This window comes from Lithobates pipiens, unplaced genomic scaffold (assembly GCF_037356315.1).
Source record: "Lithobates pipiens isolate NorthernLeopardFrog02 unplaced genomic scaffold, aLitPip1_a1.2 Scaffold_16, whole genome shotgun sequence".
Taxonomy (NCBI): Eukaryota; Metazoa; Chordata; class Amphibia; order Anura; family Ranidae; genus Lithobates; species Lithobates pipiens.
In genome coordinates, this window is record NW_027507748.1 from 402,673,916 (window position 1) to 402,693,663 (window position 19,748).

Sequence of the window (19,748 nt, forward strand, 5' to 3'; positions counted from 1 at the left end):
TTGTCCATGTATATGAAAAACAGTGATTACACCCAGTCGTCTGTATGAACCGTATGTGGCACGATTGGAACACCTAATTTGGGACTACTTTAGCCGAGATTACAAGCTCTTGTTGACCCCTGAGGCGTATGTCTGCTTGGGTCATATTCATCCGGTAAGCCTGCACTTCGCAAGGTGGTGGGAGCGTCACAGGGTGGAACATCTTTTTGGTCACAACAACACAGGATCTCGGTTGATACCGTAGCACATTGGGACTGATATCTTGCACGTCTCATTATGGACTTTATCACCTTTACTAGTTATACTTCTATGTGTTTATGTTGATTGGTTTTTGTTTTGTTTCTCTCTTCACTGGGATAAGCATTTATACAGTTTTCAATTGATTTTATGCACACATTTACAGGTTGTCACTTTTTATTTTATCAATTTTTTTGGTATATATACCAGTATTATCCCCATCTCTTTTGGGGTCAGACTACACTCATTTGCTACACATGTGTGCACATACGTTTGTATTTTGTTGTATTACTTTAAGAGTTATATACATATAAGTTGGGCGCTTACACTTTATTTTTGATACTATAAAATATCGAAACGCATTGGATGACCCGCTCATTCCGCCACCACCAGTCATCTGGAGGTCTTGGGATCACCAAGCGGATAGTATCATGCTCTTTAAAATTCATTGATTTTAGAAAAGATTGAGACTGTATATTATGTTCTTTTTTGTTATGTAATTTCTTTATGAATCATTAAGATTTTGTACAATAAATGAAATATATTTTTTATAAATACTTTTTTTCTTATTGTTGCCCATAAAATCCCACAAAATAGAGGTTATCTCGAATTTCCATTAATTAGAAGGGATGATGGCAACTACATGCCAATGGACACGAGTTCTAATTTTTTCCTGGTGGAGAAACCCTTGCTAACTTAATTTGTAGCATTTGTTTTATGTGTTTTTTCTGGATTTTTGGTTGATACTCTGTTTCTATTATTTAAAATACAGCCATGATAAAAATTATAGACCCTTGATTTCTTTGTAAGTGGGCAAAAGTACAAAACCTTCAGGGAATCAATTATTTTCCCCACTGTACATATGAGGCTATAAGCACAGGAATGTCTAAGCACACTCGCATAACAGGGAGGTACATCTCCAAAGCATCGATAAGGCAATGAATATTTTTACATTTTCCCTATAAAGGTAAACTTTGACAGAAACATAATAGCACTTTTGTAATCTTTTTTGTAAAATTTTGTAAATGTGATCTCTTACGATGCATTATTCTGTTCGCTTTTCTTTATTTACTGCATCAGCCAATCCACAACTGCCATTTTATCCTGTTTTCCAGGCCCCACTTTCCAGTCCCCAATTTCCTAGGATGCTCAGAACAAAGTCTATTCCACCCCCCCCCCCCCCCCCCATGATTTAAAAAATGGACAGACAGGCCAGTGACTCCTGTCCGCCCAAACGCATTATGACTGCACAGATTATTAAAATTACCATTTGTCTGAAAATAGGCACTAAATCCAGGCCATGAAGGAAGAACTCTGTACCACAAATAAAAACTGGACACAGAGGGAAGAATGATTTCCTGGTTTATGTAACAAACTGAAACCACCTTATGTAAAAAGGAAATTGCATGCCTTAACACCACCTTGAGGTGTAAAAGGAACGGTTTCCTTACAGGATACGATTTTTAGCTTAGATTATCACCTTGCCTGGCGTGCAGTAAATCCAAAGACATTTAAAATGTCCATTCAGAATAACAGGTCCCCAGAACAGGTAATTAACTACAATGGCTGGGGGCATGAAGGGGTTAAACTAACTTCCGCATTAATTAGGCAGTTCAAACAATAAATGGTTATGTTCATTAAAAAGAGATTAGTTCTGGCAGAAACTGCAAATGTATATCAACAAATCTTTCTTTTTCTTTGGCTATTATATCCCTTGTAACTTTAGTGCCTTACACAGGCAGTATATCTCTCCCCCCCCCCATGATTTCTTTCTTATGTACTAATAGTAACCCCAAGAAATCCCTTTGCTTACACTTGCACGGTTCTCTGCAATGAAGAACAATTCAGTAAGTGATCTGTGTAGAGGGAGGAGGACTCCGCCGCTGGCTGCATCTTGATAAGCAGCATTCTCCATAGATGTGAAAACTGGCCACAGTGGTCTCAGCAGCTTGAAATCACAGTCCCTAATAAAACAAAGAAATTGCACAACTGTTTTAAAATGAGAATGTGGCCTACGCAAACAAAGCGTTTTTATTCCGGGTATTTAAGCAAGCTAAATGAGAAGATATCAGAAAGCTATCCTAAAAACACTTTACATAAGAACGTGCAATGGAGAAAATGGGTCATGTACTATCTGGTACTTGTACTTACATTTTTTTAAACACAGAGCTTGTGCTACATACAAATATATTTTTCCTGAAAAGGTATTTCCTCTATGGGAAGCAAAGCATTTATAAGTAATGATCAAATTAGGAAGCCCATTAATGCTTATAACTGTAACATGCAAATAAAAAAAAAATTAAATGGTATAACAAAATATATTTATTGGAATCAGTTGAGGGACACAGGAACTTAAAGACTTGAGTTATACTGCCACCTATGGAGGATTGGACAAGGCACATAAAAAAATTTTGGTCAGCCAAGGATAACTCCCTCTTACTCCCAGGCATGTCTTAGTTTGGTGGTAAAGCAGTAACAGCAGCATGCATACAAAAAAATAGAGGCGTTTGACCTCTGTACCTCAATGGATTATTTACAGGAAGTGCAAAATCCCACAACTTTCTCATCCATTGTGGGACACAGCAGAGACAGTAAAAACTTCCAAAAGTAGTCCAACAAAGGGACAGGCAACAGCAAGAGAACACTAACAGGCCAACAAAAAAGATCTGCCTGAAGGATCTTGCACCTGAAGTTTACATGGGATGAGGCCTGAAAATCTACATTGTGAAGCTTGGAGAACATGTGAACAGAAGATCAGGTAGCAGCCTTGTAAATCTACAAAGCTATAGCCTTATGCCGAAAAGCCTAAGAAGCACTTGCTGATCTAGCAGTGTGCTTTTACAAGAAAAGATGGAGCACAGTTGTAGGGCTGAAACAGCTAATCGACAAACTATTCTGAAATTATCAGTTAACTATTTTCATAATTGATTAGTTGGTCAACCAATTAGTTGGCTTGCATATAGAATGCATTAGCCATTTACATTTCAGAAAATACAGTGCAAAGCACATACAGCTCAGTACGCCATCCATAAATGTCAGTAAGTGCCTGAGAACATGTGAATGTGTGAGGAGCAATGCCTCGTGCAAAGTAGAAGTAGGCAAGAGAAGGGAGTGAGATTCTAAAAGGCAGCACTATGAAGGCAGGAGTCACCGGAGGCACTGGTGGGGGGCCCCAGAAGAGGAAAATCAGGGCTGCTCTGTGCAAAACCACTCCACAGAGCAGGTACGTATGACAAAATTATAGTAACTTTTTTTTTTCTAAACAAACTTAAGGGCTCTGTGCAGGGAAGATCAGCATCTGAACCCAGAGAAGCTGGTGGCCGATAGACTGGAGGTAATACAAGGTATTACACTTACATTTAAAGTAAAGGTTTTCAAGTATTGTGCAGTAGAATTAAAAGGATGATATCCATGAAAAAAAAAAACAGACTCTGCCTTTAGTACTACTTTAACACAAAAATATTTATATCCCCCCCTCTACCCTTCATATAGCTTAATATCTGACTCCCAGTAAAAAAAAAAAAAAATAATAAATTATATATATATATATATATATATATATATATATATATATATATACCGTATATACTCGAGTATAAGCCGAGATTTTCAGCCTCTTTTTTGAGGCTGAAAGTGCCCCCCTCGGCTTATACTCGAGTCATCGCTGTCTGCCCGCTCGATCAGCGTGTCGAGCAGACAGACAGCGGCCATTCTATAATTCAAAAGCCGCGCCTCCGGCTCCGCCTTCGCCTGTGATAGGCGGAACACTGAATTTCCCAGCAGCCTGTGTTCCGCCTATCACGGACATCGTATCATCCTCGTACTACGGACGAGGATGATACGATGTCCGTGATAGGCGGAACACAGGCTGCTGGGAAATTCAGTGTTCTGCCTATCACAGGCGGCGGCGGCGGCGCAGCTTTTGAATTTTACAATGGCCGCCGAGGCGCCGACGAAGAGGGCACGGGACGGAGGCAAGGCAAGGCACGGCACGGCACGGCACGGGACGGGATGGAGGCAAGGCACGGCGGCAAGGCACGGCACGGGACGGAGGCAAGGAGGCAAGGCACGGGACGGAGGCTCGGGACAAAGGCTCGGGACACAGGTAGGCTGGACACACACACACACACACACACACACACACACACACACACAGGGATGGATGGATGGATGGATGGAGACACACACACACAGGGATGGATGGATGGATGGACACACACACACACAGGGATGGATGGACGGACACACAGGGATGGACGGACACACAGGGATGGACGGACACACAGGGATGGACGGACACACAGGGATGGACGGACACACACACAGGGATGGACAGGCATGTCTCACCCTCGGCTTATACACGAGTCAATAAGTTTGCCAGTTTTTTTGGGGGTAAATTGGGGGCCTCGGCTTATATTCGGGTCGGCCTATACTCGAGTATATACGGTACACATACATGTTATATTATTACATACACGGTTTCACAGTAAAAATGAAACCCATATAGTAGTGATTTTCTGTTTTTGTTTTATGAAGCTTGCTGCTGCTACTGTCTTGTTTCTTGCTTTTAACATTCAATTTTAAAATGAATGTCATTTCTAAACAAAAACCACATATACCATCCGATAATTTGTTCGCTCGAGAAAATTCTTTGAATTTTCCTGTCAAGTGGTTGAAAACTACCATTGATTTGACCCCACTAACGATAAGAAAATCGAATGAACATTCTTAAAATTTTTGAAGGACATATTTGTTAGTGCATGGCCAGCATAAGTGACAGCAGGCGCAGATAGGATGCATCAAGCCAACTGCCTATGACAAGGGAGTCTGTAATGAATATTATTTTACAGTCCTGTCTGAAAATCTGCAATGTTTTAGGCCTTTTTTTTTATTTAAATAAAAATTTTGACCTGAGTTTGATTATATGTACCAGATTAAATCTCTAATAGTATAATACAGTAGAAATAATAAGTCTACACACACCTGTTAAAATGCCAGGTTTCTGTGATTTAAAAAAAATAGACAAAAGATGAATCCTAACAGAACTTTTGCCATCTTTAGGCCCCTTTCACACATGTGGACCGTATGTCCGTATTTCATCCAGCCGTTTGCATTCCTATGGGATAGCAGGTGTCTGTGGATGAACATCCACAGACACTTCGATATCGTCCATCTCCGCAATTGTCAGATTCTGCAGACGGAGGAAAATCCTATTTTTCTATCGGTCTGCAGCGCAGATCGGATGAACACAGACAGATGGTCTGTGTTCATCCGATCCCCCATAGAGGAAAGCGGAGATCTGAAAGGGCAGTCCCTGCACAGGTGTGCAGGGACCGCCCTGTCATCTGCTGGCTCAGCGGGGATAAACAGAGTGATCCCAGCTGAGCAAGCAGATCATCATGGGGCGGATCATTACGGATCCGCCCCGTGTGAAAGGGGCCTTAATGTGACCTATAAACTGTACAACTCAATTGAAAAAGAAACTGAAATCCTAAGGGGGGGGGGGGGGGAGGAAATAAAAAATAAAATAATATGGTTGCATAATAGTCTACACCCTCTTATAACTGGGGATGTAGCTGTGTTCAGAATCAAGCAATCACATTCAAACTCAAGTTAAATAGGAGTCCGTACACATCTGCCATTATTTAAAATGCCTCTGATTAACCCCACAAAGTTCCGCTGTTCTAGTAGGTCTTTCCTGACATTTTCCTAGTCGCATTCTACAGCAAACGCCATGGTCTGCAGAGAGCTACCAAAGTATCAGAGGGTCTCATAGTTAAAGTTTAAGTCAAAAAGTCAGGAGAAGGGTACAAAAGAATTTCCAAGGCACTAGATATACCATGGAACACAGTGAAGACAGTCGTCATCATCAATGAAATACGGCACAACAGTGACATTACCAAGAACTGGACGTCCCTCCAAAATTGATGAAAAGATGAAAAAACAACTTAGTCAGGGAGGCTGCCAAGAGGCCTACAGCATTAAAGGAACTGCAGGAATATCTGGCAAGTACTTGCTGCGTGGTACATAAGACAACAATCTCCCGTATTCTTTATATGTCTGGGGTATGGAGTAGAGTGGGCAAGATGGAAGCCTTTTCTTATGAAGAAAAACATCCAAGCCTGGCTAAATTATGCAAAAACACATCTGAAATCTCTCAAAGGCATGTCCAGATCCACAATAAAGTGCTCAGCCTAATGGAACTCACAGGTACTGGCTCTGCTCAAGATTGAGGAGAAAGAATTCCTGGATGGTCGCACATCAAAAAAAGGCATCTTTATTGGCAAACTATTAAAATCCAAGTACAGTCACCTCATAAAAATAGGCAAAACGGGACAAATAGCTAATGTGTTTCATGCCCCATTATGGCGCTTATTCATCGCTGAGCTATGAATAAGCGCCATGATGGGGCGTGAAACACATTAGCTATGTGTCCCGTTTTCCCTATTTTTATGAGGTGACTGTACTTGGATTTTAATAGTTTGCCAATAAAGATGCCTTTTTTGATGTGCGGCCATCCAGAAATTCTTTTTCTCTTCAATGTGGGAAAATGTGTTATGGTCTGATGAAAACCAAGGTTGAGTTTTTTGGCCTTAAGTCCAAAAGATATGTTTTGCCCAAAAACAACACTGTGCATCACCAAAAGAACACCCCCCTATCCACAGTGAAGCATGGTGGTGGCAGCATCATACTTTGGGGATGTTTTTCTTCAGCTGCAACAGGGGCCTTAGTCAAGGTAGAGGAAACTGTTCCAAATAACAGTCAATATTGGCACAAAACCTTCAGGCTTTCTGCTAGCAAGCTGAATATGAAGAGGAACTTCATCTTTCAGCATGACAGTGACCCAAAGCATACATCAAAATCAACAAAGAAACGGCTTTACCAGAAGATGATTAAAGTTTTGGCATGGCCCAGCCAAAGCCCAGGCCTGAATCCAATTGAAAATCTCTGGGGTGATCTGAAGAGGGCTGTGCACAGGAGATGCCCTCACAATCTGACAGTGTTTTTGCAAAGAAGAGTGGGCAAATATTGCAAAATCAAGATGTGCCATGCTGATACACTCATACCCAAAAAGACTGAGTGCTGTATTAAAATCAAAAGGTGCTTCAAAGTATTCATTTAAAGAGCAAGTAAAGTGTCTAAAAAAAAAAAAATACACCCTGCAAGGAGGAATAATGAGCTACTAGCTCATTATGAATTACTTACCTGAGAGAGATCTAAGCGCCTGCATCAGCCCTCGTTAGCCTCCTCCGACGCCATCTATCCTGGAGTGACTTCCGGGTATCATGGCTCTGGTGCTCTGACTGGCTGGAGCCACGATGATGTCATTCCCGCACATGTGCGCTGGTGTCGCCACTAACGGCATGATCAGTTAGAAATGGGACGCTCAGTGCGCATGCACCGTGGACATCGGTGACGCTATTTCTGCAAATACCTCCTAAACCTTTTAGGTTTGGGAGATATTTTTTGCACCTACAGGTAAGCCTTAATCTAGGCTTACCTGTAGGTTAAAGTGGTTGTAATGGGTTTAAAACCACTTTAAGGGTGTGCACACTTATGCAACCATGATATTTCATTTTTTTGTTTTTACTTCCCTCCTCCTAAAAGTTTTCAGTTTGTTGTCCAACTGAGTTATACAGTTTATAGGTCACATTAAAGGTGGGAAAAGTTCTGAAATTGTTCATCTGTGTCATTTTTTTACAACACAGAAATCTGACATTTTAACAGGGTTATGTCGACTTTTTTTATATCTCCACCGTACATCTCTTGTCTTTTATTCTCAGAGTGGATTAGAGATTTTGTTTCCTATATATATATATATATATATATATATATATATATATATATATATATATATATATATATATATATATATTACCACTGCATATAGATTATTTGAGAATAAATTGCCTTTTCTTAAACTTTATATATTAACTAAATTATACACTAAACTTTGAGGCTTTTATCTGATTAATCCAAACAAATTTTTATGAAACATGATTGTTAACTGGTTCCCGACCGGCCGCCGCAGTGTTGCTCCCCTGGGCAAGCTGCCTTTTAATCTGCCCTTTAAGCGATTCAGCCCTGTTTTACCCCCTTCCTGACCAGAGCACGTTTTGTGATTCGGCAGTGTGTCGCTTTAACTGACAATTGCGCGGTCGCATTATTTTTGACTTTTTTGCTATAATAAATATCCCCCAAAAATACATAAAATTCCTCATTTTAGGCCAATATGTATTCTTCTACATATTTTTGAGAAAAAAAAAAAAAACGTATTAAGCGTATATTGGTTAGTTTGCGCAAAAGTTAGTGTCTACAAAATAGGGGATAGTTTTATGGCATTTTTATTATTCTTTTTCTTTTTTTTGTTTTACTAGTAATGGCGGCGATCTGTGATTTTTATCGGGAGTACGACATTATGGTAGACACAACGGACAATTTTGACACATTTTTTGGGCCATTGGCATTGATAAAACGATCAATTCTATAAAAATGCATTGATTAGTAAAGGGGTTAATACTAGGGGGCGATCAAGGGGTTGTGTTCCCTAGTGTGTGTTCTAACTGAAGTGGGGAAGGGACTGTGCAGGGGAGATGACAGATCGCTGTTCATACACTGTATGAACAGTCAATATTCTCTGTTCTCCCCTCAGAGAACCGGAAACTGTGTGTTTACACACACAGATCCTGGTTCTCTGTGTGTCAGCGGCAATCGCGGGGCACTTGCACCAGCTCGGGGGGGGCGAGCGTGCGCCCCTAGTGCCACAGGACGAAGCGACGTTGCATAACGTTGTTTCATCCAGCTGTGCCATTCTGCCACAGTATAACTGCAGCGGCTGGTCAGCAAGTGGTTAAGATACTGTAGGAGGCGCGCACCCACAGCGTGTGCCCAGCAGGCGTGAGGACTACCGGGCACCCGCAATCGCTTGTGAGAGTGAGAACTGGGATGTGGGTGTAAACACCCACATCCTGGTTCTCTCAGGGGAGAGTAGACACATCATGTGTTCATACTAAGTATGAACACCGATCTCTCTCCTCCCCTAGTCCGTCCCATCCCCCCTACAGTTAGAAAACACACACTAGGGAACACAGTTAACCCCTTGATCGCCCCCTAGCATTTCAAAATTGTCAGTCTTCTGTTTATAGCGCAAAAAATAAACGCAGAGGTGATCAAATACCACCAAAAGAAAGCTCTGCTGTGGGGGAATAAAAAAGGACGTCAAGTTTGTTCGGATAGAACATCGCACGACAGCGCAATTGTCAGTTAAAGCGACGCAGTGCCGTATAACAAAAAATGGCCTGGTCATTGAGCCAGGCAAATCCTAACGCTAAACCTGATCTAAAACCTAATCTAACTCTGTAAAGCAAAAATCACTGTACTTAACTATTCTGCAGCCGATCCAGTCCCAGCATCAGCGGTCAGCCGTTGCATCGCTGTATAGATGGGTGCAGGTGCGGCATTGAAAAACAGAAGCCCCCATAGTAAGTCTATGGGTGATGTCACTTCCTATTCATTTCACAGCCATTGTTGGTCCTCCCATGCACACAGCATCTACTCGCTGGAGACCGGCCTGGATCCGGTGCAGAATAGGTAAGTACAGAGAGTTTTTCTTTACAGGGTTAGATAGGTTAGGCTTAGAATGTGGCACAGTGCAGGTTTAGCGTTAGTTAGGTTTTGCCTGGACTTTTCCTTTAAAGCTTTCATTTTTATGCATGAAATATGGTTTGTCTGCGTCATTGGGAAATGGTAAAGCAGGTTTACCCTTGCTAAGACCATTAGGAAAAAGTTAGACCTAATGTAAAGAGTGGTTGTAAGGTAAGCTCACACAACACTCACTACATCCAGGTAATGATGGGAGATCTCTTTCTGATGAGCTGAAGCTGAACAGGATGAACAATGTCCTAGTTGAGCTGAAAGGCCAAAGCTACCCTTGTAGGAATAAGGTTTTCGGCTTTCAAACCACCTTCTTGTATAGGACCAGAAAAGGGGTTCTTTACAAATATGGCTGCAAGTCCAGACAATCACCTTGCAGAGGTAATATCAAAAATAGAGGTAACCTTGTGAGTGATATTGGAAAGGGAAATATTCCTGATCAGTTTAAAAGGTGGTTTTGAAGTGCTGAGAGAGCCAAATTCAGACCCCCCCTGAGAAAAAGGGAGTGCACAGAGGAAGCTACATGGAAGACCAGCAAAAAAGTTTTGATCAAATGGAAAGCCAGTAGCTCTGGAAAAAAAAAATATCGAACGTGCAGGGAACATCTTGGATACTGTTTCAGCCTTTTACATATATGTGAGCACCTTTTTATTTAATACATTTTTTATGAATTTATTGCATTATAGTCTTTGCCTTTTTGTATTTTATGGGAATATTGCAAAATATTGCCCAGTACTAAGGAAAAATGTGGAGAAGGGTTATGTTTAGTTCTGAGATGGAAGGGCAATAAGTTCTGGTAAGAGTATATCTGCATGTGGAACATGGCACATGAGGCAAGAGTGGTTTGCATAGTGAGCAGTGGAATTTTGCACTTTTGGTCATGGTTTATGTGAGCATAATTATATATGATTTAATACATTAAAAGGCAATTCCACTTTCAATTGGAAACATTTTTTTTATAGCATATACAATTGCAATATACAATATATAATATAATATATACAATATATATATATAATATAATATATACAAGTCATATTGTAATTAAATGTTATTAAAAATGTCAATTCCTTTTCAATCTGCAGCTGCTGTAATTTTCAGTAAAATGCAACGCGATATGACTACCTGGAGGTGTTCTGTATGCCAAATGTGTACAGAACACCCCCCAGAAACATTTCCTGCTTGTGTGATTGGCTCGCTGATTTTCTCAGAAGTCTACACTAAGATACAAGTCAAATTTTTAGCATCCCTTGCAACAAAAATGTTATTTCTGATCACATACTGCCAAATGGAAATCACTTCTATAGGGATGCAGACCCAGCAATTTTCCTCAGAGCGCCACAGCGGCAGCAGCTGGTTGATAATTATGAAACCGCTCCCATTAGACTCACTCAGCACAGAGGAGCCATGACTTCTTCAGAATAACAAAAGGTAGGAATCTGCAACAACGTTTGTTAAAATCCCTTTAATGTACATAGCTCACCCAGAGGGGAATGTTTTTTTTTTTTTCAACAAAAGTGGAGTTACGCTCTAAGTTCAGGGTTTTGTGGCATACTACGCTATTTAGTTGTGTTTTTTAGTTACACTTTGGGAGGTATTAAGAGTGTACAAGTGAAGAAGGGCATACTGCAAGACACTTGGACGTGATTGCATAGGACTATTTAATGGACATTGATATACAAGTGCTGGCGTGCGTGTATTTTATAATATATACACACACACATTGTCAGGAAAATTGTTGAAGGGGCCATATATTTCCAGCTGGGGTACTTAGAAAAGCATAACATTTTTACCAGTGCTGAATTGTTTAACCCCTTCCCGACCTGCAGTTGCACTGCGGCAGGCTGGCTCCCCTGGGCGAAACGACGTAACTGTACATTGGTTCGCCTTTTGACCACTAGGGGGTGCATGCGCGATGTTGGAGCGTGTGCCCGGTGGTCGTGATGACAGATCCAGAGACAGAATCCAGAGACAGAACGGAGATCTGTCAATGTAAACAGACAGATCTCTGTGCTGTCAGGTGCGAGGAGAGTGATTGGAGAAGAATTGATCGCTGTATAAATGCCAATGGCCCCAAAAAGCGTCCAATCTGTCTGCCATAATGTTGCAGTCCCGATAAAAATCACTGATCACCGAGATAACTAGTAAAAAAAAAAAAAAAAAAAAAAAAAAAAATTAAAATTCCAATCTTTCCCCTATTTTGTAGATGCTATAACTTTTGCACAAACCAATATACGCTCATTGCGATTATTATTACCAAAAATATGTAGCCAAATCTACCGGGGCTAAGTTGTTAATATAGTAGGGACCAAATGCTGGTCCTGGCCCATTTACAATGCCAGGATTAGTTCCAATTAGAATTTCCTGGGGTGAAATTTCCATCTCACAGCCAAGTGAAGCATACCTTTCATGTTTGGCGAGAGACGCTGCAGGAGTTGACTTCCTAAATTTCCAAAATGGTCCACAACCAGCATCCTTCACCTGTGACAGAGTTCCTGGAACACTTCCGGGTCTAGGGACCACTGCCCCAGGTCTGGACACTGCCAGCTGAAAAGTCAGTCTGCCAATTGGCCTGCTCAGGAAAGGATCCGCTGTACTATCTGTACTAATTCATAGTTGCTGGGGGAGCACGTTGCAGGGGCTTCTATCCTTGAGGTTTCTTTCGCTAAGTGATTCTTTCTACAAGTGATATACACTTCAAGCTCTGCCTCATCTGAACATTTATCTGTCCCTCCACAGATATGTGTCAGCTCAACCATATCTTCCACCTTTAAATGAAACTGGGATCTACTTGCCATTTCAAGCTGCAGGTGACCCTGTCTCTCTATTCAGCTCTCCTTCCACTCTAACATGCACTCTCTACCACTCCTTCTGACAGTTGTGTCCTCTGTCAAACTCTTACCTACCCCACTGCTTATACATTTCACCCTGCCTTTTATCCTCTCCCTATTACGGCTCCTACCAACTCTTGCTCATTCAACATCCATATACTGATAAAACCTTCAGTAATCTGAGGCATGCATCTTCATATAAATCACACTCCTCCATTACCTCCCTCACCCTCCTGCTTCTCCTAACCTCTGGTGACATATCCCCAAACCCTGGGCCTCCATCATCTGTCTTTGCCCAATGCTCCCATCTCGCTACACCCTCTGGCAGCAGTCACAACCCACAGAACTTAGTCTCTATTCTTCTTCTTCCCAAAAACAGCCTCCCCTTCTCATATGCCCTCTGGAACGCATGATCTGTCTGTAACAAACTCACTGCCCTCCACAACCTCTTTATCACAAATTCCTTTAACCTACTTGCCATTACCGAAACCTGGCTTCATGAATCAGATAATACTTCTCCTGCTTCCCTTTCCCATGGTGGCCTTCTCTGGACTAAGACCAAGTGGATGGAAGGGAGGTGGAGTGGGAAGCCTTATAGCCCCAAGCAGCACCAATCAGGTACTTCACCCACTTCCCCCTCTAACACTCTCTTCTTTTGAGGCACATTGCATTAGTCTTATCTCTCCTATTTCTCTAAGAATTGCAGTCAACTACCGGCCCCCTGGACCAGTATCAACCCTCCTTGATGAAATCCCCACAATTACTTTCAGTGACTTCAATGGTAATGTTAACATCCCTGTTAACATTACCACTACTAAAATCTCACCCCTGTCCTGCCCCAACCTAGCCACTTTGGTTTCGCTTGCCCCCCTCACTATATGCAGAATCAGGCCCCGACTGCTACAACCCTGGCAAACAGACGAAACCAGAAGTCTCAGAAATGTAGCTGCACTCTTGAGTGTCTGTGGCATAAGACTAAGTTCCAGGAAAACTTCAAACAATATAAATCTGCCCTCCTAATACTATTCCTGCCTGCAAACTGCCAAACAGACCTATTTTATCACACTCATGTACACCTTCTCATACAGTCCACATCAACTCTTCTCAACTTTTAACACACTACTCTGTCTTCCACCCTCTAATTCACTCACTGCCCAGGAGATCACCAATCACTTTAAAAATAAGATTGATACAATTCATGAGGAGATCTGCACTGCGCAGAAACCTCCCCCACTCAACATCCCATGCCCACAGATACAAGCATTACTTCCCTCATTCAACCCTGCTAGTATCAACGAGGTTGATAAACTTATCTAACACTCATCTAACCACCTGCCCCCTGGATCCTGCTCCCTTGCAAATGCTATGCTCACCCTCTGACTCGATTCTACACACCAGCTCACATTTTCAACCTCTCCCTCTCTTGTAGAATCTTCACAAACTTTCTAAAACATGCACTAGTCACCCCCATACTTAAAAAGCCCTCACAAGACCCCACTAATCTTAACAACCTATGCCCCATCTCCCTACTTCTCCTCCCAAACTTCTTAAAAAACTGGTCTACAACCGACTGAACGACCATTTGACCATGAACAAACTTCTTAATCCCCTTCAGTCCGGATTTCGCCCTCAAAACTCCATGGAAACTGCTCTCCTTAAACTCACAAATGAGCTACTAACGGCTGAAACCAACAGATACTTTTCCGGAATACTTTCTCCTGGACCTCTACACTGCCTTTGACACAGTGGACCATACCCTCTGTGGCTGTACTCTTCGCTGGTTCTCATCTTACCTATCTCACCACTCCTTTAGTATCACTTAAAACTAATGAAAATATTAGTCAATTTATTAAGTGAAAGAAAACTAAAAGCAGAGTCCCATTGAGATTCAAGTCCATAAATGACAAGGAGGCAACATTGATCCTTGTGGATAGAGATAAGCTACAGAGGAGGAAATCGTGAAAAAATCCTTCATATAAAGTGCGTCCAGCTCCATACCCAAGTGATTGATTGCCTGCTTACCAGATCCCTGTGACCACTAAACAGTAGTCTCACCAAGCTCAGGGGGAAAAAAAAAGGTCTCCCCAGGACCTTTAAAGTTGTCTGTAACTGCAGATATAAAACAACAAAACAATCATTCTTAAGAGGGTAGAAGCCCCATGGTTTACAACAAAAACCACAGTAATGTCCTTAAAAAGTCCCACACATCTGAGGATGGGATTTTAGTTGAAACACCAAAATGATGGAAAACAGAAAGAAAAGTCCATCTCCAAGAAAAGACCACCAGTGCAGAAAGAGCTTGTTAGCCGGTGACACCCCTTATGGTAAAGCACTCACCAGAACCCAATGGGTTAACAGGCACCTCTTTATAAATAGTCTTTCACTGGTATTCCTCTGTACCCAATTCCTGTGTCCTCATAGATTTTTCGGATTTAATACTTCACTCCCAGCAGCAAGTTCACATATAGAAAACAGCAAAAAGAGGTTCCATAGTGCAAACTGCTTTATTCTTTAAAAAATTTGTGCGCATATACACCATACGTACATAATCAATAAAAATTCATTCACAGAGATGTAACCACTAGAACAACCGGATTTGTCTCACCGCGGCTCCGGGCGTCTTAGATCGAATGCAGGCTCGGCTTCCACGGCGGGTCCCGGGCAATCGTACAAATCGACCGCTCTGTAGTTACGAATAGCTGCTTGGTCACGCCCATACGCGTTTCGTCATCACGTCTTCATCTGTGGGCGTGGCCAAGCAGTGCAGCTAATCCGATTAAATATGAATAGGGGCGGAGAGGTGGCTCATGGGCATTCCCACGTCCAGCCCCCTAGACACACTCACTCCCACCCAATGCGGAAATGAAAAGGCCACGTCGTGCAAGCCATCGCCATGACAACATGCCTAAATGTACACTGTTCGCAAAAAAACTTTCGTTTCTCACGAGTACGTCCCTGTGGGTAAAATTTGTTCACACAAACCTTCGTTTCTCATGAGAACAGTATTAATTCATTAAATCACCGAACAGCATACATTAAGTGAGCAGGTTATCTCATTATTCCAGGAAATCACCATTATCATACTAAAATAATAATATAATAATAAATTTACATCATTATTACCTAAAATACCCATTATCATACCAAAATAATAAATATTGTCAATATTGCAGGTATCCATCTTAGAAAAATGCATTGAGATAAAAGGCACATATATCTCAAATCTATATATACCACCAATATGTATGCAGAGCAAAATGCATTACATTCAATAAAATATTAAATAATTCTCCACACTATCTTAATCAATAGTCTTGTCTGATAGATTAATAAAAAATGATAATTATTAATCTATCAGACAAGACTATTGATTAAGATAGTGTGGAGAATTATTTAATATTTTATTGAATGTAATGCATTTTGCTCTGCATACATATTGGTGGTATATATAGATTTGAGATATATGTGCCTTTTATCTCAATGCATTTTTCTAAGATGGATACCTGCAATATTGACAATATTTATTATTTTGGTATGATAATGGGTATTTTAGGTAATAATGATGTAAATTTATTATTATATTATTATTTTAGTATGATAATGGTGATTTCCTGGAATAATGAGATAACCTGCTCACTTAATGTATGCTGTTCGGTGATTTAATGAATTAATACTGTTCTCATGAGAAACGAAGGTTTGTGTGAACAAATTTTACCCACAGGGACGTACTCGTGAGAAACGAAAGTTTTTTTGCGAACAGTGTACATTTAGGCATGTTGTCATGGCGATGGCTTGCACGACGTGGCCTTTTCATTTCCGCATTGGGTGGGAGTGAGTGTGTCTAGGGGGCTGGACGTGGGAATGCCCATGAGCCACCTCTCCGCCCCTATTCATATTTAATCGGATTAGCTGCACTGCTTGGCCACGCCCACAGATGAAGACGTGATGACGAAACGCGTATGGGCGTGACCAAGCAGCTATTCGTAACTACAGAGCGGTCGATTTGTACGATTGCCCGGGACCCGCCGTGGAAGCCGAGCCTGCATTCGATCTAAGACGCCCGGAGCCGCGGTGAGACAAATCCGGTTGTTCTAGTGGTTACATCTCTGTGAATGAATTTTTATTGATTATGTACGTATGATGTATATGCGCACAAATTTTTTAAAGAATAAAGCAGTTTGCACTATGGAACCTCTTTTTGCTGTTTTCTATATGTGAACTTGCTGCTGGGAGTGAAGTATTAAATCCGAAAAATCTATGAGGACACAGGAATTGGGTACAGAGGAATACCAGTGAAAGACTATTTATAAAGAGGTGCCTGTTAACCCATTGGGTTCTGGTGAGTGCTTTACCATAAGGGGTGTCACCGGCTAACAAGCTCTTTCTGCACTGGTGGTCTTTTCTTGGAGATGGACTTTTCTTTCTGTTTTCCATCATTTTGGTGTTTCAACTAAAATCCCATCCTCAGATGTGTGGGACTTTTTAAGGACATTACTGTGGTTTTTGTTGTAAACCATGGGGCTTCTACCCTCTTAAGAATGATTGTTTTGTTGTTTTAGCGCTGTCAATATGGTATATATTGGACAATAGATTCACGAGGGCTATATACTATATAATTTTTATGATTTATCTTGTGTATGATAGCAGCTTGCAAATTATATCATCTTTTGTTTCTGTGTGCGCTGGGATCGGTGGGGAATATTCTTAGCAATTTTTGTTTAGATTGTTTGCCAGTGATATCAGTACTAACTGCAGATATAGCTGGCAATGCTAAGAAACTGTCACCAGTCAGTATCCCTGTTCACCGCCACACCAGTCACATGACGACGCTCTCCATGTGTTCAGATTAATTAACCTAAACACATGGAGCTCTCTCCATTTGTCTCCTCACGCATCACCAACTTGCTAGCAGACATATCAGCATGGATGTCACATCTTTTTCTCAAACTCAACCTATCCAAAGCCGATCTCATGATATTTCCTCCCCCAGGTGCCCCTTCCCCTGATTTCAATGTCAACATCAATGGCTCAACTATCAACTTGTCTCCCCACGCCAAGGTACTAGGTGTAATCCTGGACTCTGAACTAACCTTTCGGGCCCACATCCTATCGCTATGCAAAATTTGCCAACCCAACCTCTGCAACATCTCCAAGATATGCCCCTTCCTAACCAATGTCACCTCAAAGCTTCTAATCCACTCCCTGGTCATCTCTTGCCTTGACTACTGCAACTCCCTCCTCATTGGCTTACCTCTAAATAGGCAATTCCCACTTCAGTCCAATATGAATGCTGCTGCCAAGCTCATCCACCTCACAAACCGCTCAGCATCTGCAATAACACTCTGTGAATCCCTCCATAGACTGCCAATCCCTCCATAGGCTGCCACTCAACCAACAAATTCAATTCAAGATACTAACAACAATTTACAAAGACAGTTACAACCTGGGCCCCAGCTACATTGCTAACCTAGTCTCAAAATACCAACCTAACCGTTCGTTCTCTTTGCTCCTCCCAAGACCTCCTGCTCTCTAACTCCCCTGTCACTTCATCCCAGGCTCACCTTCAGGACTTCTCCAGAGCCTCTCCCATCCTGTAGAATGCTCTACCTCAATCTGTCTAGCTTTCTCCTACTTTGTCCAATTCAGACAATCCCTGACAGCTCATCTCTTCAGAGAAGCCTATCTGCCCCCCACCTAACTGTACATTTACTTTCTCCATCAGCACATCACCCACAATTATCTCTTAAGGTTCCCTCTTCGATTGTAACCTCTAAGGAGCAGGGCCCTCTGATTCCTAATGTATTAAAGTGTATTATATTTGTACTTTCTACCCTCAAGTTGTAAAGCCACGCGTAAACCATTGGTGCTATATAAACCCTGTATAATAATAAAATATCAATATTCCCTATCTTGAAGTGACAAGACTTTTGGTTCCTCCTTGACGATTGATGCATGCCACTGCTGAGGTGCCACTGATGACACTGGATTGGATGACCTTTAAAGTGATTGTAAAGACTTGTTTTTTCCCCCATAAAAATAACAAACATGTTATACTTAACTGCTCTGTTGCAGTGGATTTGTACAGAGAAGCCCAGATCCTCCTCTTCTCTGGTCCGTCTGTGGTGCTGGCCCCTCCCTCCTGTTCAGTGACCTACAGCAAGCAGCTTGCTATGGAGACACCTGAGCCGAGTCACAGCTCCCTGTGTCCATTCAGACACGGAGCCCTGACCCAGCCCCACCCCTTCTCCCCCGATTGGCTAGCTGACTTTGAATGAAAGCAGCTGGAGCCAATCGCACTGCTGCTGTGTCTCAGTCAATCAGGAGGAGAATCTGAGACATTGGACGGAGAGAGCCCTCAGGTAAGTAATAGGGGGTGTCAGGGCGGCTGCTGCACACAAAAAGCTTTTTATGTTAATGCATAGAATGTATTAAGATAAAAAAACTTTCTGACTTTACAACCCCGTTAAGATAAAAGAACAAGCATTGCAGGGACAACCAAATCACCTGAAGTTCCAGAATGCTGATTAAGAGTCAGGATATCTCTGAGATCCAAGCCCCCTGTACCTACAAAGTGTCCAGGACTCCTCCCTAGCCCTACAGGCTACCATCAGTTATAAGTACCTTCCAGAATGCTGGAAGGAATGACTTTCCTGACTACAGAGCATGACTTCTGAACCTTGCCATGGCCAACCAGGTCTTTGGTGCCAGACAAATCAGTCTAAGGACTAGACTGACTCGCACCATGATAACAGATGTTATATGGAGGCCTACAGTGAGCAATTACACTGCCTGAAAGGAGGCTACCTTCAGCCCCAGGTCTCCCATGAAGAGGACTCCTTGAGTGAAGATCTAAGTTTGGGAACAGAGCACTACATTATCTGTCAGAACCTGCACCAATTGTCTCCTAAGCAGGAGGTTGTCTAGATATTCCACTATCTGGAAGGATTAAACAGGAGTCATCACCTTGGTGAATACCTGTCTTGGACAGGCTAAACTGCAAAACCACACTCTGGAAGAAGAGAAATC

The 19,748-nt window shown here is 41.9% G+C and overlaps 1 protein-coding gene across 3 annotated transcripts in view; it reads right to left on the bottom strand.

The window, feature by feature from the left end:
* Positions 1 to 19,748, bottom strand: part of ZZEF1 (zinc finger ZZ-type and EF-hand domain containing 1) — a 424,884-nt gene that overhangs the window by 11,331 nt on the left and 393,805 nt on the right. For all 3 annotated transcript variants that reach the window (XM_077482353.1, XM_077482352.1, XM_077482354.1), the window contains one exon: positions 2,051 to 2,201. In XM_077482353.1, coding sequence (XP_077338479.1) covers positions 2,051 to 2,201 — 151 coding nt within the window. The remainder of the gene's footprint in view (positions 1 to 2,050; positions 2,202 to 19,748) is intronic.